Source organism: Neovison vison, chromosome 11 (assembly GCF_020171115.1).
Source record: "Neovison vison isolate M4711 chromosome 11, ASM_NN_V1, whole genome shotgun sequence".
In the NCBI taxonomy this organism is placed as follows: Eukaryota; Metazoa; Chordata; class Mammalia; order Carnivora; family Mustelidae; genus Neogale; species Neogale vison.
In genome coordinates this window covers 135,527,609-135,544,063 of record NC_058101.1, presented here as the reverse complement: position 1 = coordinate 135,544,063, position 16,455 = coordinate 135,527,609, and the positions used below count along the sequence as shown (strand labels likewise).

At 39.5% G+C, this 16,455-nt stretch overlaps 1 protein-coding gene across 1 annotated transcript in view; it reads right to left on the bottom strand.

Annotated features, from left to right (window-relative positions):
* Nucleotides 1–602: 602 nt before the first annotated feature.
* CPE (carboxypeptidase E) overlaps nucleotides 603–16,455 on the bottom strand; it is a 108,535-nt gene continuing 92,682 nt past the window's right edge. Inside the window, exons 6-9 of the mRNA XM_044224804.1 lie at nucleotides 11,005–11,144; nucleotides 6,378–6,477; nucleotides 3,241–3,359; nucleotides 603–1,409 (exon numbers count right to left, since the gene is read on the bottom strand). Coding sequence (XP_044080739.1) covers nucleotides 1,311–1,409; nucleotides 3,241–3,359; nucleotides 6,378–6,477; nucleotides 11,005–11,144 — 458 coding nt within the window. The 3' untranslated portion in view covers nucleotides 603–1,310. The remainder of the gene's footprint in view (nucleotides 1,410–3,240; nucleotides 3,360–6,377; nucleotides 6,478–11,004; nucleotides 11,145–16,455) is intronic.

Here is a 16,455-nt window from a genome sequence, read left to right as displayed (position 1 = left end):
ACATGCATCAAGAGGCTATTTCTGAGTCCCCTCAGCCAGTCTAATTTAAGTTTCTCGGTCGTTCTCTTTTTCTGAACACCCTATTCTTTCCTGCCATCTTACTCATCATGAGAGATCGTTACATACTCATTTCTGTGTACATTTATTTAAAATCTATGTCCACAGCTGATTCATAAGATCCATGGAGTCAGAAACGTCTGTCCACCAACACGCACAGGGTCTGCGCTGTGCTTGGCAAACAGCAGCCACTGGATAAATTTTAAAATGGTAATAAAGGCTTGTTCAGTCAGTTAAGCAGCTAACTTTAGCTCACATTGTGAACTCATGGTCTGGGACTCAAGCCCTGTGTCGGGCTCCCTGCTCAGCGAGGAGTCTGCTTCTCCCTCTCCCTCTCCCCTGCTGCTCCCCCAGCTCATGCATGTTTTTGCTCTCCTGCTCTCTCTCTCTCAAATAAATAAATATCATCCTATTTAATGAATTAATTTTAAAATGGCGAGGATTAGCAAGTAAGAGGCCATTACAGGAAAACGACTTTTCATCCCAAGACCACAACTGTACACTAAAAATCATAGAGAACTAAAATAAAATAAAGACCATGGGGATATTTTTTTTTACCTTTATTCATTCAGAATGCAATTCTAGACCAATCAACAACCAAGAGAAAACCCTTAAGCTTTTAAGTGGCGTTAACAGGTTGAATAATATAACAGTATAGCTCCCATATGTACAAGCAAGAAGTCGATTTCCATTCTCATAAGACCTCTTCCAAACATTTGCATTTCCTTCCCATCCAAAAAACGCATTAACATGATCATGTTTATATAGCTAGTCAGCACGAGACGAATGACAATTTATACTGAACTACTGAAGTCGCATGGTATAGTGCCCACCACTCCATGCTGTAGCCCTTGACCTTTTCAGCGGCATTCACCATGTGGCATCGTCGCCAATGACAATGAAAGCACTTCATTAATTTTGAAAAGCTAGAGTTACTCAAAAAGTTTCCGTATCGTAAATAACACGTGGAATATTGCATTTAAGTCTAAAATAGCAAGATCGCTTAAACATTTGCTACAGTCCTCCTTGTAATATATGTAGGAAAATGAATGCTATATGAGAAGAAACAGATCAAGTTCTTATATTTTCACCTAAAAGTCTAGTTATTTAGTTTAAGTAGTGTCTATTAATATTGAAATGATTACAAAATAAATCAGTGTTAAATACTGCACAAAATCTAAAAGAAAATGGTCACGTTACATCATACTATATTGTAGAGATAATGATTAAAAGCAGCTAGTTAGAAGCCTCTTTTAAAAATTTAAAGTTTCTGACATCATTTTCCACCATTCCATCAATTCTTCCTTCTCCTCTTCTTTCCTTTGAGAAAATGACTCCAGTTCAAAATCAACCTAAAGGAGGAAATCAAGAATATATTGTTACCAAACTGCATGTGTATTTTTAAAAGCTGAAATTTTAAAAATGAGCACAGTTCTAGAACTTACAGAATAAGCTCAGGATAGCCACCTAAATTAAAGTATATCCTACAAATCTCTTGCGATAAATAAGATACTTTCAGAAGGGGAAAAAAAGAAAAAAAAAACAATCAAAAGCCATTATGTTTGAAATGTGCTTTGACCTTACAGTCTTGTAGGATTATTTAAAAGCAGATTATTCAAAAGCCGCTTATTTAAAGGCAATCTTTCCCCTCAATAAGAAGATGTAATTTATAATTAATTTTTTCCCTTTGAGTATTCACTGAACATCCATAAACCTTGAATTTTCTCCTAAGAACTGGGGAAAGATGGCAGAATGTAGTTCAGTGTCCTGGTGTCCCAAACCATAGGTACTGCTTTCCAGAATCTTGAATCTGCTAAGGAAACTGACAGAGACATATACATCTCCAAACCACCAGAGAGGCCAGTGGCCCAGGAACTCAACTCTGTGCAAACTGCAAGTTCTCAGCAGGTCTATGAAAATCCATGGACTTCAGCATAAAAGGCTATTCAAAACCTGTACTTCCCAACCTCAGTTCTCCTCAGTCCCTCTAGATACCCCTGCTTTCATTGCAAACAGAAGTAAGGTTCCTTGATCTGGCCACTAAGTCCCTGGTTATTTAGGAATATAACACTCACTACCTTCTTCAAGTAACACTGGCCAGAAAGGCTAAGATCCACATAACTGAACATTTAACAATCTGTTTCTGGGGCTACTTTTTCCCAGGTTTCATTTGCCCAAAATTATCTCTTGATTTTAATACATGTACAGCCTAATGTACATAGACACGCAATGAAAACCAAAGCACCAGGTAACAACTAAGATATTCTATTTGTGAGGTGAACCATGAGAGACTATGGACTCTGAATAACAGTCTGAGGGGTTTGAAATGGCGGGGGGGGGTGGTGGGAGGTTGGGGTACCAGGTGGTGGGTATTATAGAGGGCACAGCTTGCATGGAGCACTGGGTGTGGTGAAAAAATAATGAATACTGTTTTTCTGAAAATAAATAAATTGAAAAAAAAAAGATATTCTATTTGTGAAGCCAAGTACTTATAGTCAAAACTTTGGCTGTATGCACAAAAATGCAATACTTCTCTTAAGTAAACCTTTCAATTGGAAATCCTGCCAGCCATTCCCTGGTTGCAAAAATGTCATGCAAAGATTGCAGAATGCCCTAGAACCCTGCCAAGAGTAGTTCTGGTCTCACCACCACCACCTTCCCAGCAAAGTAAGTGACACCGACTTAAATAAGATGTACTTTTTGATACCTTTTAGCAGAGGGTCTCTCTCATAATACGTACTTAATACATATTTGGTTAATGCCTAAGATCACCTGACAGACATAATTATTTTTTCCAAATGCTCACTGAGTATTATACTGGATTCTAGAAATAAAAAGATAAATGGAACAGAAATCTCATTTTCTAAATTTCTAAAATGAGATTTTAGATTGACATCAATGCGGCAAATAAAAGTTTGATTTTGTTAACTTGTATTTGATTTTCTTGTGGATGTCTTCAAAAAAACTGAGAAATAATAAGGAAGCTTTGCACTAAGTAGCATAAAATCAAGCAAGGAGCCCTTGGTCACCTGCCTTTGCTTGGCCACGGTTTTCTTATCTGTTAAATGAGGTTAATAGTGGTACCTACCTCACAGGGTCATTATGAAGACTAAACATACATCATTTAAATATGTGTGACACACACGGAGAGCTCAATAAATCTTAGCCATTACAATTTCTTACCCCAACAGCAGGGCTATAAGGAACTGCTACTTTCTTTGTTATTGCCAGATACCCCGGAGCAGAGGCTGTGAGTTTATAGTTCCCAGGTACAAGCAATCTCCAGTAATCACCATCCTTCGCTGTAGGGAAACAAAATATCCACTCACATAATTATGCCATTTTAGGAATACCCACTATACCTCAGTTCAACTTCTCTGATTCCCTGTTTTTAAAATACATGTTTATGGAATTTGATAAAATGCCATTGAAATGAGTGTTACACTCTCTTAGAGAAATACATACTTTTTTTTTAAATATTTTTTACTTATTAATTTGAAAGAGACAGAGCAAGCAAGAGAACGAGCAGGGGGAAGGGCCGGAGGGAGAAGCAGCCTCCCCACTGAGCAGGGCGCCACATGTGTAAATCATGACCTGAGCTGAAGGTAGATGCTTAACTGACTGAGTTATCCAGGTGCCCCTAGAGGAAGTAATTTCTAATGGCAATTTTACAGATATTAATGTCAAATTTTCAATAAATCTTCGAAGATAACAGATTCTCATAATAATGTCAGGAGTGACACAGTTAAAAAGATAAATAAAGGGGGCGCCTGGGTGGCTCAGTGGGTTAAGCCACTGCCTTCGGCTCAGGTCATGATCTCAGGGTCCTGGGATCAAGCCCCGCATCGGGCTCTCTGCTCAGCAGGGAGCCTGCTTCCCTCTCTCTCTCTGCCTGCCTCTCTGTCTACTTGTGATCTCTCTCTGCCAAATAAATAAATAAAATCTTTAAAAAAAAAAAAAAAAAAAAGATAAATAAAGGCCCCAATCCTGGAGTCAGAGCATCTGGTGCTGTGTTTCGAGTCTGGCCAAGTATCTTGCCGTGATCTCCTGATGGACTGAAGCTAATTAGTGTGTCACAAAGTGTGACCCAAGACAGCCTCATCCAAAACCAGGCACTTGCTAGAAATTTCTATTTCTGAAGATTCAGAATATGTTGGTCTAGAGTGCTGGTGTGGAGGGACCGCATTTTCAACAAGTTCCCTGGAGAATTCTTAAGCAAAGGCAGGGGTCATACTCTTCATCACCCTACATGTCCACAGCTCCCTCCTCATCTCGTTAGGATCCCTGGCCACTCCTACATCATCAGTCTCACACATGTGCCTTCAACCCATCACCTGCTTTTCCCTCTTGGTTATCCATGCCTGACAAGCCACCAGCCCTGGCTCATTTCCGGAGCTCCACCTGCCCCCATGGAGCTGGAGGAAACACACCACCATGCTCCTCGGTCGCTGATGCATATACACCGACATAACCAAGGGCACAGAACCACTCTGTATCCCTTCTCGTCCCTTCTTCCCTGGTCCTTCCACACTCTCATCTTCCTAGACCAGTGAAGATCAATCACCTAGGAAACTGGTCAAGTGCAAATTCTAATTCACTAGCCCTGGGGTGAGGCCTGAGATTCTGCATTCCTAACCAGCTCCAAGGCTGTGCTGAATTCAGGGGCCGGTCAGGGCCACACTCTGAGTAGCAAGGACATAGCAGACATTTCACACTTTCTGCTTCTTCCTAACACCCCTGACATATCCTCTTCATCCTCACTCTCAGTTGAGGCTTTCCATCTTATTTCACTGTGAAAATAAAACCAGAAAAAGAAAAGCCCCTGTGACCATCTCTTCCAATCTTCCTCTGACTCCCACATCTCCTTTCAACTGGGGCGTCACTGATCGCCGTTGCTTTTGTCTGAAGAGATCTGTCAGTACTCTCTATCTCTAATGTCTCTCCTGTTCTCTCTTAGAACCTCCAAGGAGGCTCCCACTGTCCCACGGAAACAGATTCTGTCGGGATCCTCCATGCTGGTTCATTCACAAGGGTCATCTTACTTGGCACTCCCCATCACTCCCTCCTTCTTGAAACCCTTCTGGGTTTCCAGGATAATTCATTTCATTCTTTCACTACCTCGGGCTCCATTCCCCCTTCCTACCCTGCCCTCCAAAAGATGGAGCGTCTCCTCAGATTTCATGCCTTCCTGCCTGTGTGTATTTCCCATGTTAGAGTTCCATAAAATGCCTGAGTCATGGAATGCAGAAAAAACCATATCTCTTTGGCACTCAGGTTAACAGACAGAAGAGGCTCCCTGTGGCCAGAGAGGACAGAGGCCTGGGTGCCTTCTCCAAGCTCCCCCGAGGGCTAAGGGGGCAATGTCTTGGCACAAATTCTGGTATACTGGTTGGCAAGATGTGCTGGCACTTAGGGGGGTGTTGATAAATATTTGCTGAATAGATAAATAAATGGAGCTTTAGGTGGGCAAATGTTAAGGATTTTTTTAAATACCCAAGTCATAAATGAGGAGGTTAAGAAAGAGGTTATGGTATAGAGTGATTTGGGAAATAAGGTAAATGCTCATTAATTATAAGGTATAGAAACATGCCAATAGTTCCTCCCTAAAAACATATTGTTGTTGTTGAAAAGGCCCCAACAAATGACAGTTAAACTAGAACGAGCTGCATCAATGTTGATTAACAGGGGTAGGCAGGTTTGCCAGGAAAATATATCCTCGTCCCCAAACAGGGAAAACGGAAATGGGGCTTTGAACTCAGAAATAACTAATATCCACCTCCATGCTGTTAACACCTTGTTTAATCCTGAGAAAGTCTGGATTTTTTGTACAGATTAAATGAAGAAAACAGGAGAGAAATCCTAGACACATCCTGATACACTAGCATTGTTCTTTCCTATCCTTCCCACTCTCTCCCGAGGTCCTCCAATTAACAGCCTGTCAGCACTTCAGAGGCATCAGAAAGGCGCTGATACTTCAGCTCCAGCCAGTTCATTTGCCTTTGCCTCAATAGCTACACAGACTCTCCAGTGGAGGCTCCCCCCACCCCGCCCGCCCCCGGGGCAGCTCCAGGCCAAGACAGCAAGGAAAGGGCGCCACCTGCTGCATGCCACGTTCTAAGCCAGCAACCGTCCTAGTAACTGCCTGACTGTGCTCCCACAAAGGAAATGTAACTTATCAAAGCGGGCAGAGGGGGAGGTAAAGAGACAGAAGTCATTCGATTGTTTTGTTTAGAACAAGGTAGGAACTGTAACTAGGATGACAAGTAATCACGCTCTGTGTGTTACACTAGAGCCTCCAGATCATGGCAGAGAACACCCACCGGATGTAACATCATGGTCAATTCCCTCCACGGAGATAGTGGCGTTGGCAATCGGGTTCCCTTGAAGGTCTCGGACAAAGCCTTTAACTCCTCGGTGTATCTGTGAAGATCAAGAACAAGCAAAAAAAAAAATCAAATTCAAAATGCTCTAAGAACACGTTTCATGCCAAGAATCTCCTTCTTTTCGAGCAAAAGACTGTAGATCCTCAGTGTTTAAGGATCAAAATATGCTCAAAAGGCTGCTCATTTTTTTTTTTAAAACATCCTCTACACTGTTCTTTCTCAAGTGGACAAATGAGAAGTAATCCCCTGAAAACTGACATCTTATTCTGTCAGATAAAGACAATGAAGTAACTTCCAAACCACCAAAACAAAACAAAAGTCTGTCATATCTGTAAAGCAGTTCTGGTCGTTAGCAGATTTCATGACTTTCTCCCTCTTACACTGGGTCACCCACCTGTGTATAGGGGGTATGGCCCCCGCCAGCTAGCAAGAATTACATTACAGCCTTTTTAGCACTTGTTCATGTTGAGTAAAAAGATAGACTGTGATTACTCTTGTAGTGAGCCCATTAGCAATATTCTTTTGGCTGAAAATAAGTGACCTGAAAGATCTGTGGACTTTAAAACTGAAGACTGGGTTTAGAAAGGAAACGGAAGAATAACGCCCCTCCATTAAGACACAGTCGACAACTACAGTGCAAACTACAAAAGCAGCTTTCTCCTTCATTTTTAAACAGAACTCAACTAAGTTAGTATGTTTCAAGTAAGAGAGAGTCACTTCAGGTCCCTGAGAAAGTGCTGCTTCTGGAAACACCAAAGGGTGATACACTAAGCTTAATTAATTAACAGAAGTTGCCCAGATTCCCAAAGGCTCAGCTCGCTCCTCACCCCATCTAGCCCTAGAAAGTGAATTTGCTTTTGCTACTGAGGACACTGGAATATTTCCCACAGAAGGTAGAATAAGTCTCAGGCCTGCCTTTGTCATCAGAGAATAAATCTGGCAGCAGTACAATGTTTTATCAAACAGATGTCCTGGATTATCAATCAGCAAATCTTTTTGCATTTGCTATTAGTTTTAAAGATACAGAATCTCTACAACTCTACAAAAATAACATGTACTTCCCTCCTCTAAAGGCAATTTGGGGATCAGAAAAATTTTAGAGAAAAGGAAGAGCGATACACATAGAGCAGAAAATCAGAGAAAAAAATGCAAACCTTAAAATTCTTAATATGAGGGCTCTTCAAAGAAATTTAGAAAGCTTGCAAACAAACCATTATTTACCCACATGTACTTTATGCTCATTGAGGCACCATATTCTGGATATTGTCAATATTATAAACCTTAGAGAGATGAAAGTTTTATATTTCCTTACCATTCAAAAATAAGTCAAACAATCACTTCAAAAACATATATAGTTCACCTGCATTGGGCAAAAATATACCCAGTTAATATCCATGACTTTACTTTTTTTCTGCCTCTGCAACCCAAGACTTAGAGTATGCCATTTAAGAAATAGTGAAATAGGGGCGCCTGGGTGGCTCAGTGGGTTAAAGTCTCTGCCTTCAGCACAGGTCATGATCTCAGGGTTTTGGGATCGAGCCCCACAGCGGGCTCTCTGCTCAGCAGGGAGCCTGCTTCCTCCTCTCTCTGCCTACTTGTGATCTCTCTCTGTCAAATAAATAAATAAAATCTTAAAAAAAAAAAAAAGAAATAGTGAAATAAGTAGATATCTATCTCTGATACAACAATTTTGAAGGAAATTTCTCTGAAAAATTACACAGTAGTAATAAATCTCAGTGTTACAGACTCTCACAACTCCACATGAATGCAGATCAGAAAATGCTATCATTTTATGGCTTTTGCAAAGGAAAACACAGAAGTTCAAATTTCACTCATGCCTGAAGAAACTATTTACTACCATTGTCCCTCCTATAATGCTCTCTCCTCAGATTCCAGGACATCAATCAAACAAGCCTGGAAAAAAAAAAAAAAATCCAGAGATTCTCCATTGTCACCAGAACTGTTCATATCAGTAACCTTTAAGCCCTCCCCCAAAGAGCTTGCTGAAATGGACTTACTCTGGGGTCCTACCATGCAAGCAGTGGGGTTCACTAATGGGACAGGAAACTCATTTTTAACAAGAACCTAGGTGATTCTGATGCCAGTGCCCACGAAGCATTCTTTGGGAATTTCTTTGGGAATTCTGAGAACTAGACCGTTGCAAAGCTATTGAGTGAGAGGCTCTCCACCACAGCAAACTATTTATCCTAATTAACTTTGCAATTCCAGTTCCTGCAAACATCCCTTTAAAGCCCTGCAAGAGATTTCTTTTCAGCCAATTACAGAATTAGACCTCCTAATCACCTATTTCCCATGAATTCTAAACTAGGCCACACTTAGACTTTAGGTCCAGGTGTTCAGTTACTATACCCCACTGTACTCTGTCCCATCATCAATAAAATAATTTCAACACAGAACTTCTGGCAGTCTTCACTGACCTGTCATCAGCCGTTGATACCCTAAACTCAGTGTTCTATGAAGCAAGCTGGAGGAGCCCATCCTAAATATCACTGTCACCGCCTCTCCAAGATCATACCATAACACTGAGGTTCTATCACGGTGGATCCTATGGGTCTTTGGACAGATCAAATTCTGATTCCAAGTGGCATAAAACAGGACGGTATGACCTGTTCCCTCTTCTTTCCAGCTTATGTCTATATAAATTGATGAGTTGATACATGCCTACTTACCACCATAAATATAACACATATTCTTCTCTTTCCTGATGGTACTATTTGTGGGTTTTGTTCTGTCTAGAGTTTTTTCTTAAGAACGAAGGCTGAAGCAGCAGCTGAACCTGTTGTTTTAACTGATGAGCAGGACCAGGTTATGGACCCAGCGTGCTGTCATGGCTCTTTGTAACTGACCTGTATTTGAGCAGTTACCGTGCTCTCGTGTGATTCAGTTCTGACGTTTCTGAACTCACTGATAATCAGACTTCTATCCCCAGCGCTTCACAGCATGCCTAAGACACTAGAGTAGCTGAATAAATTTTTGTGGAAAGAACTATGTAAATAGAATGAAAAGCACTGCGTTAAGTAGGCATTATTTGACGTCTAAGAGGCGGAGGACACACCAAATAGCCCCGTCTTACTTTCTGTACCCCAAAAATACAATTACAGCTCTCCTCGAAGGAGAAACTATTCAGGGGTTCTTATCAAGGTCGTTCTAGGGTCAACATGGCTAATTATCCTTACCTTTTGCTGTTGAAAATGCCTTTTTTATATTAACATGCAGAGGATTCCACTGATTGAAAACATCCTGTGTCATGAGTAATTTTTAATCTTTGTAATTAGCGCATCTATTCCATGAGAATCACTTTTAGTAAGGTATTCTATGGATATCTGACACGTGTAAAAGAACACTTAAGCTGATTTTACATCTTTTTAAATGCATCAGTTTCCTACGTTCATGTTGTCCACATATATGCAAATAGCTTCATGTTTATTTAACATAATTTGTTCATATCAAATTAGTTTTTAAATTAGTCTGGACCATCTGCTGGCATGTGAAACTGACATCACTCTACCTAGCTTTGGGTGTAAATAGCCACATACAGAATGGAGTTTGAAGACCATCAAGGCACTGCAGGCAAGGATCAGAGTCTTTGGGTTTTCTTCCCCACCAAGGCTCCCAGAGCCCATGTCAACATAGTCTAGAGGTGTGGGCTTGGCAGGGTATCAGTAGGTAAGGTATCTTACTCCCTCAGGCGGTGAGATTCCCCCCAAATTCTGTATAGACCGTACTGGAATGGCTCCATTAAGTGCTTCTCTAGAACAGATACGGGACTATGTCATCAGAGGCAATATGGCATGTGATTCCGGAAGGACACAGCCTGGATTTAAACTGTGCCTGAGTGACTTCAGGCAAGCTGTTTGACTTGTCTGTGTCTCTGATCCCTCATTTTTAATTCAGGGATGATGATGATGATGATGAAGATACAACTTCCCTTATGAGGTTGTTGTGAAGATTAAATGTGTTTATGATCACATGTAAGGTATTCAGAACAATGCCTGGGAAACAGTAAATGCCCAGGAAAGGTAAACTATAGTTATTATAATTACCTCAGATACCGCTGAGTCAAGGGTGAGACAAGTGGGGCACGTTAGGGCACAGAAATTAAGAAGGCACTCACACTCGGGTGCAGATCCTATACCTGCATGCCCCTGAGAGTAAGTGCCTCCCTCGGGTTTGGATCCTAGATGCTTCGCTTACCTCACCCTTGTCCTGATCCTGTCTGGGATGCCTGACAGGCCCAAGACAATCATGGTGGAGGAGGGTCCTAAGACTGCCTGGCTTAGAGCAATATGAATGAACACAGTGTGTCACCTCACTTTACCACAAATCTCAGTTTAGTCAGTTCTCAGTGAATATCATGAGGCACAAAACCTATGACAAATGAAAGCCTGTTTGGACCACTGTTGACACGTTTTCCAAATGTAGCGGCCTCATTCTGAGTCAGACGGACTCCCCTGACTCCTGAGATGGGCTCCTCTCAGGAACCACTGTATGCCTGGATTAAATGCTCTTAGATCTCCCATTTTATACTGGAGACAGTGTTTACCTGCTCGAGGTAGCTAATAAGGGAGTTTTTGTTATCCTCCCAGTAGCTCTTCAGAGTCTCTTCAGGTGGAAACTTTTCACAGCTAAGCTCCACGGTGATCTCGAAACAGTTGCTGCTGAGGTAATTGAAGTCTTGCATTCCTGCCAAGGTACCAAATGGAAAGTCAAAATATACATGTGGAGACGAAAACCCTACACAAACCGTTCTGCTGAATTGGGAGCCAAGCAAAAAATACACCAACCGCTGCATTTTAAGTAGTTTGTGGGAAACCACAAGGAAAATCACCTACCATAAGGGACAGAACAACAGAACTGGCAGGCTGTTATTGCTTTAGAGCAGAAATTCTCTTGGGTTCTTAAGCAATCACTTAGCTGAATGCATTGCGGCTGCTGGGTGCTAAAGCAGGCATCAACGATGTTCCGCGTTGCTGGAATTGTCTTCAAAGAAGATAACTGGGAACAATGGCATCAAAATGACAGAAGAGGAGTTTTCTACCATCTTCCTCGAAAAAGACCCAATTTTGACAATCACGCATGGAACAGAGCGCCTTTGTGGAAAGCCAGGAGTCCAGAGCAAAAATTTCAGCACACCATTGGAAGAAAAAAATCAGAGACCAGATGCCCTTAAGAAAGTAAGAGTAATGGTTTTGCCTTCCTTGCATCACCCCTTCCCTAAGGTGGTACAGCTCAGTGACAACAGAGAACTTTTTGGTCAATGATTTCTCTCAGGAGGCAAAGTGGGAACATGTGAGTGAGTTTACTGGACATAGGTTCTTTCTCACCCCATCCAGAAAACTTAAGTATGCTATATGACTGGGGGCAGGGAATGGCTAGAACAGTAGGCAAGACTTTCAGAATGTATCAAAGGAATGTGGATCTTACTAACCTTGTCAGAGAATCCATCAGAAAGCCTATGCATAAGCCACTGGGGACACCTTGCCAGCAGATCCCCTCGACTGGCCCACAGGCACCCTAAGGTTCTACACACCGCATCCACACACCCCACCCTGAAGCAAGCTCCCCCTGCATGCCACTGATGGTAGCAACAGCGAGTCTTTGCAGATGACTGATGAGCACTCACAGAAAGCTGGCCCAACACTGCATGGCTGAGAGAAAGGACACAAATTTGAGCATTTAGCACTGCCCTAGGGAAAGCAAAGAGGAGGCTATCAGAAATTGGCCTGACTTTGCAGGATCAAAAGAAGGCATACAATTTTAAGAATTTTCCCCCTAAGAAGTAAGGAGGAGGCATATCATAGAAAAGGTCTGGGAAAGCCTTGGAATTCCTAACAGGACTAAGAGAAGTTATCATTCTACCAAAGCCAGTCGGTAAAGAAAGGAGGTGGCTCCTTCTTCAGATGGGAAGGCAGCAACAGAAACCTTCAAGGAACATGAAAAATCAAGGAAACATGACACCACCAAAGGAACACAATCATTTTCCAGTAACCAAACCTGAAGAAATGGAGATCTATGACTTTCCTAGTAAAAAATTCAAAATAGTTGTTTAAGGAAGCTCAATGACCTACAATAAAAAACGCAATTCATGAAATCAGGGAAATTACATATGAGCAAAATAAGAAGTTTAACAGAAAGATAAAAATCATAACAAGAACCAAACAGAAGTTCAAGAGCTAAAATAACAATAACAACAAATACAAAGAATTAAAAGGGGTAAAATGCAGTAGGAAGCATTAATAGAAGACTGGATCAAGCAGAAAAAAAATCAGGAGGCAGAAACAGGTCATCTGAAATTACCCAGTAATAGGAAAACAAAGAAAAAGGAATGAAAAAGAGTGAAGAAAGCCTACATGACTATGGGATACCATTAAGAAAACAATCTATACATCACTAAAGTCCCAGAAGAAGAGAGAGAGAGAAGAGGCAGAAAGTAAATATCAAGAAATAATGGCTGAGAATCTCTTAAATTTAGGAAGAAATTTGGACATCCAAGTTCACAGGTCACCCAAAAATTTCAATTCAAAAAGATCTTCTCCAGGACGTATTAGAAAAAAGTAATCAAAAAAATCAAAGACAAAAAGATAATTTTAAAAGGAGCTAAAAGTGGGGGGAAAAAGCTTATAACTTACAAAAGAACCACCCCCACCCCACACATGAGGCTATCAGGAGATTTCTCAGCAGTAACCTCACAGGCCAGGGAGAGAGTGGGATGATATATTCAAAGTGAAAGAAAAAAACTGCCAACCAAGAAAACTTTACTCAGCAAAGTTGTCCTTCAGAAATAAGGCAATAAAGACTTTCTCAAACAAAAGCTGAAGGATCTCATTACCATTAGAACTGTCTTGCAAGAAATGCTGCAAAGTGTTTTTTTCGTTTTTTTGTTTTTTTAAGATTTTTATTTATTTGTTTGACAGACAGATCACAAGCAGGCAGAGAGGCAGGCAGAAAGAGAGAGGGAAGCAGGTTCCCTGCTGAGCAGAGAGCCCCATGCGGGGCTCGATCCCAGGACCCTGGGATCATGACCTGAGCCAAAGGCAGAGGCTTTAACCCACTGAGCCACCCAGGTGCCCTGAAAAGTGTTCCTGAAGCTGAAATGAAAGAATACTAATTTTTAACATGGAAACATATAAAAAAATGCAACACACTGGTAAAAGTAGGTATAGAGTTAAATCCAAAATACTCTAACACTGTGTTATGGTAGTCTTAGTCACTTAATTCTAGTATGAAAATTAAAGGACAGAAGTATTAAAAATAACTATAGCCATAATAATTTATTAATGAATACATAACATAAAAGAATGTAAACTGTGACATCAAAAACACAATATTGGTGGGGCATGGTATAAAATGTCTTTTTGCAAATGATCAAAATTAAGTTGTAGTCAGCTTAAAATGGACTGTTATATCTATAGGATGTAAGTCTCATGCTAACCACAAAGCAAAAACTTAATACTTCACAAAAGACAAATGTATAAGAACTAAAGCACATCACTAAGGAAAATGATCAATTCACAAAGAAGGTCAGAAAGAGAGGAAGAAAGGAAAAAGGGAACTACAAAAACAGAAAACAATAAGATGGTATTAAGATGTCTTTTAAATGTTAATGGTTTAAATTCTCCATTAAGACATAGAGTATCTGAACAGATTTAAAAACAGGAAAGAAAAAAAAAAAAACCAGGATCGAACTATATGGTGCCTACCAGAGCCTCAGAGCCTCACATCATCTTCAAGGACAAGGAAAGCTTAGAATGAAGGAATGGAAAAAGATATTCCATGCAAGTGGAAACCTAAAAAGAGTAGGGGTAGCTATACTTTTATCAGACAAATATACTTTAAGACAAAAAGCTCTAACAAGAGACAAAAAACAGTCATTATAAAATGATAGAAGGGTAAATTTCTCAAAGGACATAACTCTTGAAAATTATATATGCATTCAACACTGGAGCATCTAAATATATTAAGCCAAATATACTAACAGACCTGAAGGGAAAAATGAACAACAATGCAATAGTAATAGAAGACTTAATTATCCTAGTTTCAACAATGGATAGATTATCCAGTCAAAACTCAGTAAGTAAAAACTTCCCTTGAACTATATGTTAGACCAAATGTACCTAACAGACGTATATGGAACATTCCACCCAACAGCAGAATTACACATTCTTCTCAAGCCCACATGGAATATTATGCAGGATATATTCACAATTCTGTAGAAAATTAAAACAACAGACTTCTGAACAACCAATGGGTCAAAAAGGAAATCAAAGGAAAACTAAAATATCATGAAACAAACAAAAATAGAAACACGGCATAACAAAACTTACAGGATACAGTAAAAGCAGCTCTAAAAGGAAAGTTTATTATAATAAATGCCTGCATTAAGAAAAAAGAAAGATCTTGAATAAACAATCTAACTTGATACATCAAAGAACTAGAAAAAGAAGAACAAACTAAGTCCAAAGTTAGCAAAAAGAAGGAAATAAGAAAGATCAGAGCAGATACAAATGAAATACAGACAAGAAAAACAAAAGGAAAGATCAACAAATCTAACAGCTGGTTGTTTTTTTTTTTTTTAAGGTAAGCAAAACTCACAAACATTTAACTAGAGTAAGAATTAAGAGAGCGAAAACAAAAAATAATCAGAAATGGAAGAGGAGACATTACTACAACTGATATGACAGAAATACAAAGGATCCTAAGAGACTACTATAAATGATTATAGAAAAACAGTTGGATAACCTAGAAGACACGGGTAAATTTCAAGAGACATACAGCCCACCAAGACTGAATTATAAATAATGAAGAAATGGAAAATCTGAAACAAATCAGTTACTAGTAAGAAGACTGAACCAGCAATCAAAAACTTCCCAAAAAAGAAAAGCCCAAGACAATATGGTTTCACTGGTGAATTCTACCAAACATTTAAAGAAGAATTAAATTAAATTAAATTAAATTAAATTAAATTAAATTCTAAAACTCTTCCTAAAAATTGAAGAGAAGAAAACACTCCCAAACTCATTTTATAGGCCAGCATCACCCTGATACCAAAGCCAGAAAAGGACATTACAAGAAAAGAAAACTACAGGCCAATATTCCTGATGAATATAAGTTGCAAAAATTCTCAATAAAATATTAGCAAACTGTATTCAACAGCACATTGAAAGGATCATACAGAATGATCATGTAAAATGTATATTTAGGGCATAATGATGGTTCAGCATAAGCAAATCAACAAACAAGAAACACTACATTGGTAGAAGGAAAGATAAATATAATGATAATCTCAAAAGCTGCATAAAGAGATTTTGACAAAATTCAGATTCTTTTCATGATGAGAATTCAACAAATTGGATGTAAAAGAAATGTAGCACAATGTAATAAAGGCTATATATGACAAGTTCACAGCTAACACATCCTACTTGATGGTGAAAGGCTGAAAGCTTTTTCTCCAAGATCAGGAACAAGAAAATGGTGCCCACTCTCACCATTCCTATTCAACATAGTATTAGAAGTCCTAGTCAAAGCAATCAGGCAAGAAAAAGAAGTAAGACATCCAAATTGGAAAAAAATGAAGTAAAACTGTCTGTTTGCAAATGATATGACCTTATATATAGACAGTCCTAAAGAATGCACTAAAAAACTCTTGGAACTAATAAATGAATTCATTAAAGTTGCAGGCTGCAAAACCAACATACAAAAATTAGTTGCATTTCTATAACTAACAATGAACTATCCAAAAAACAAACAAAGAAAACCATCCGATTTTCAACAGTACCAAAAACAATAAAATACTCAGGAATAAATTTAACCAAGGAGGTAAAAGATCTCTAAACTGAACACTGTAAAACACTGATGAAAGAAACTGAAGAAGACACAAGTAAGTGAAAAAATATCCTGTGTACATAGGTCAGAATTTATATTACCAAAATGCCCATACAACTCAAAACACAGATTCAATGTACAGATTCTATCGATGCAATGTAATCTACAGATT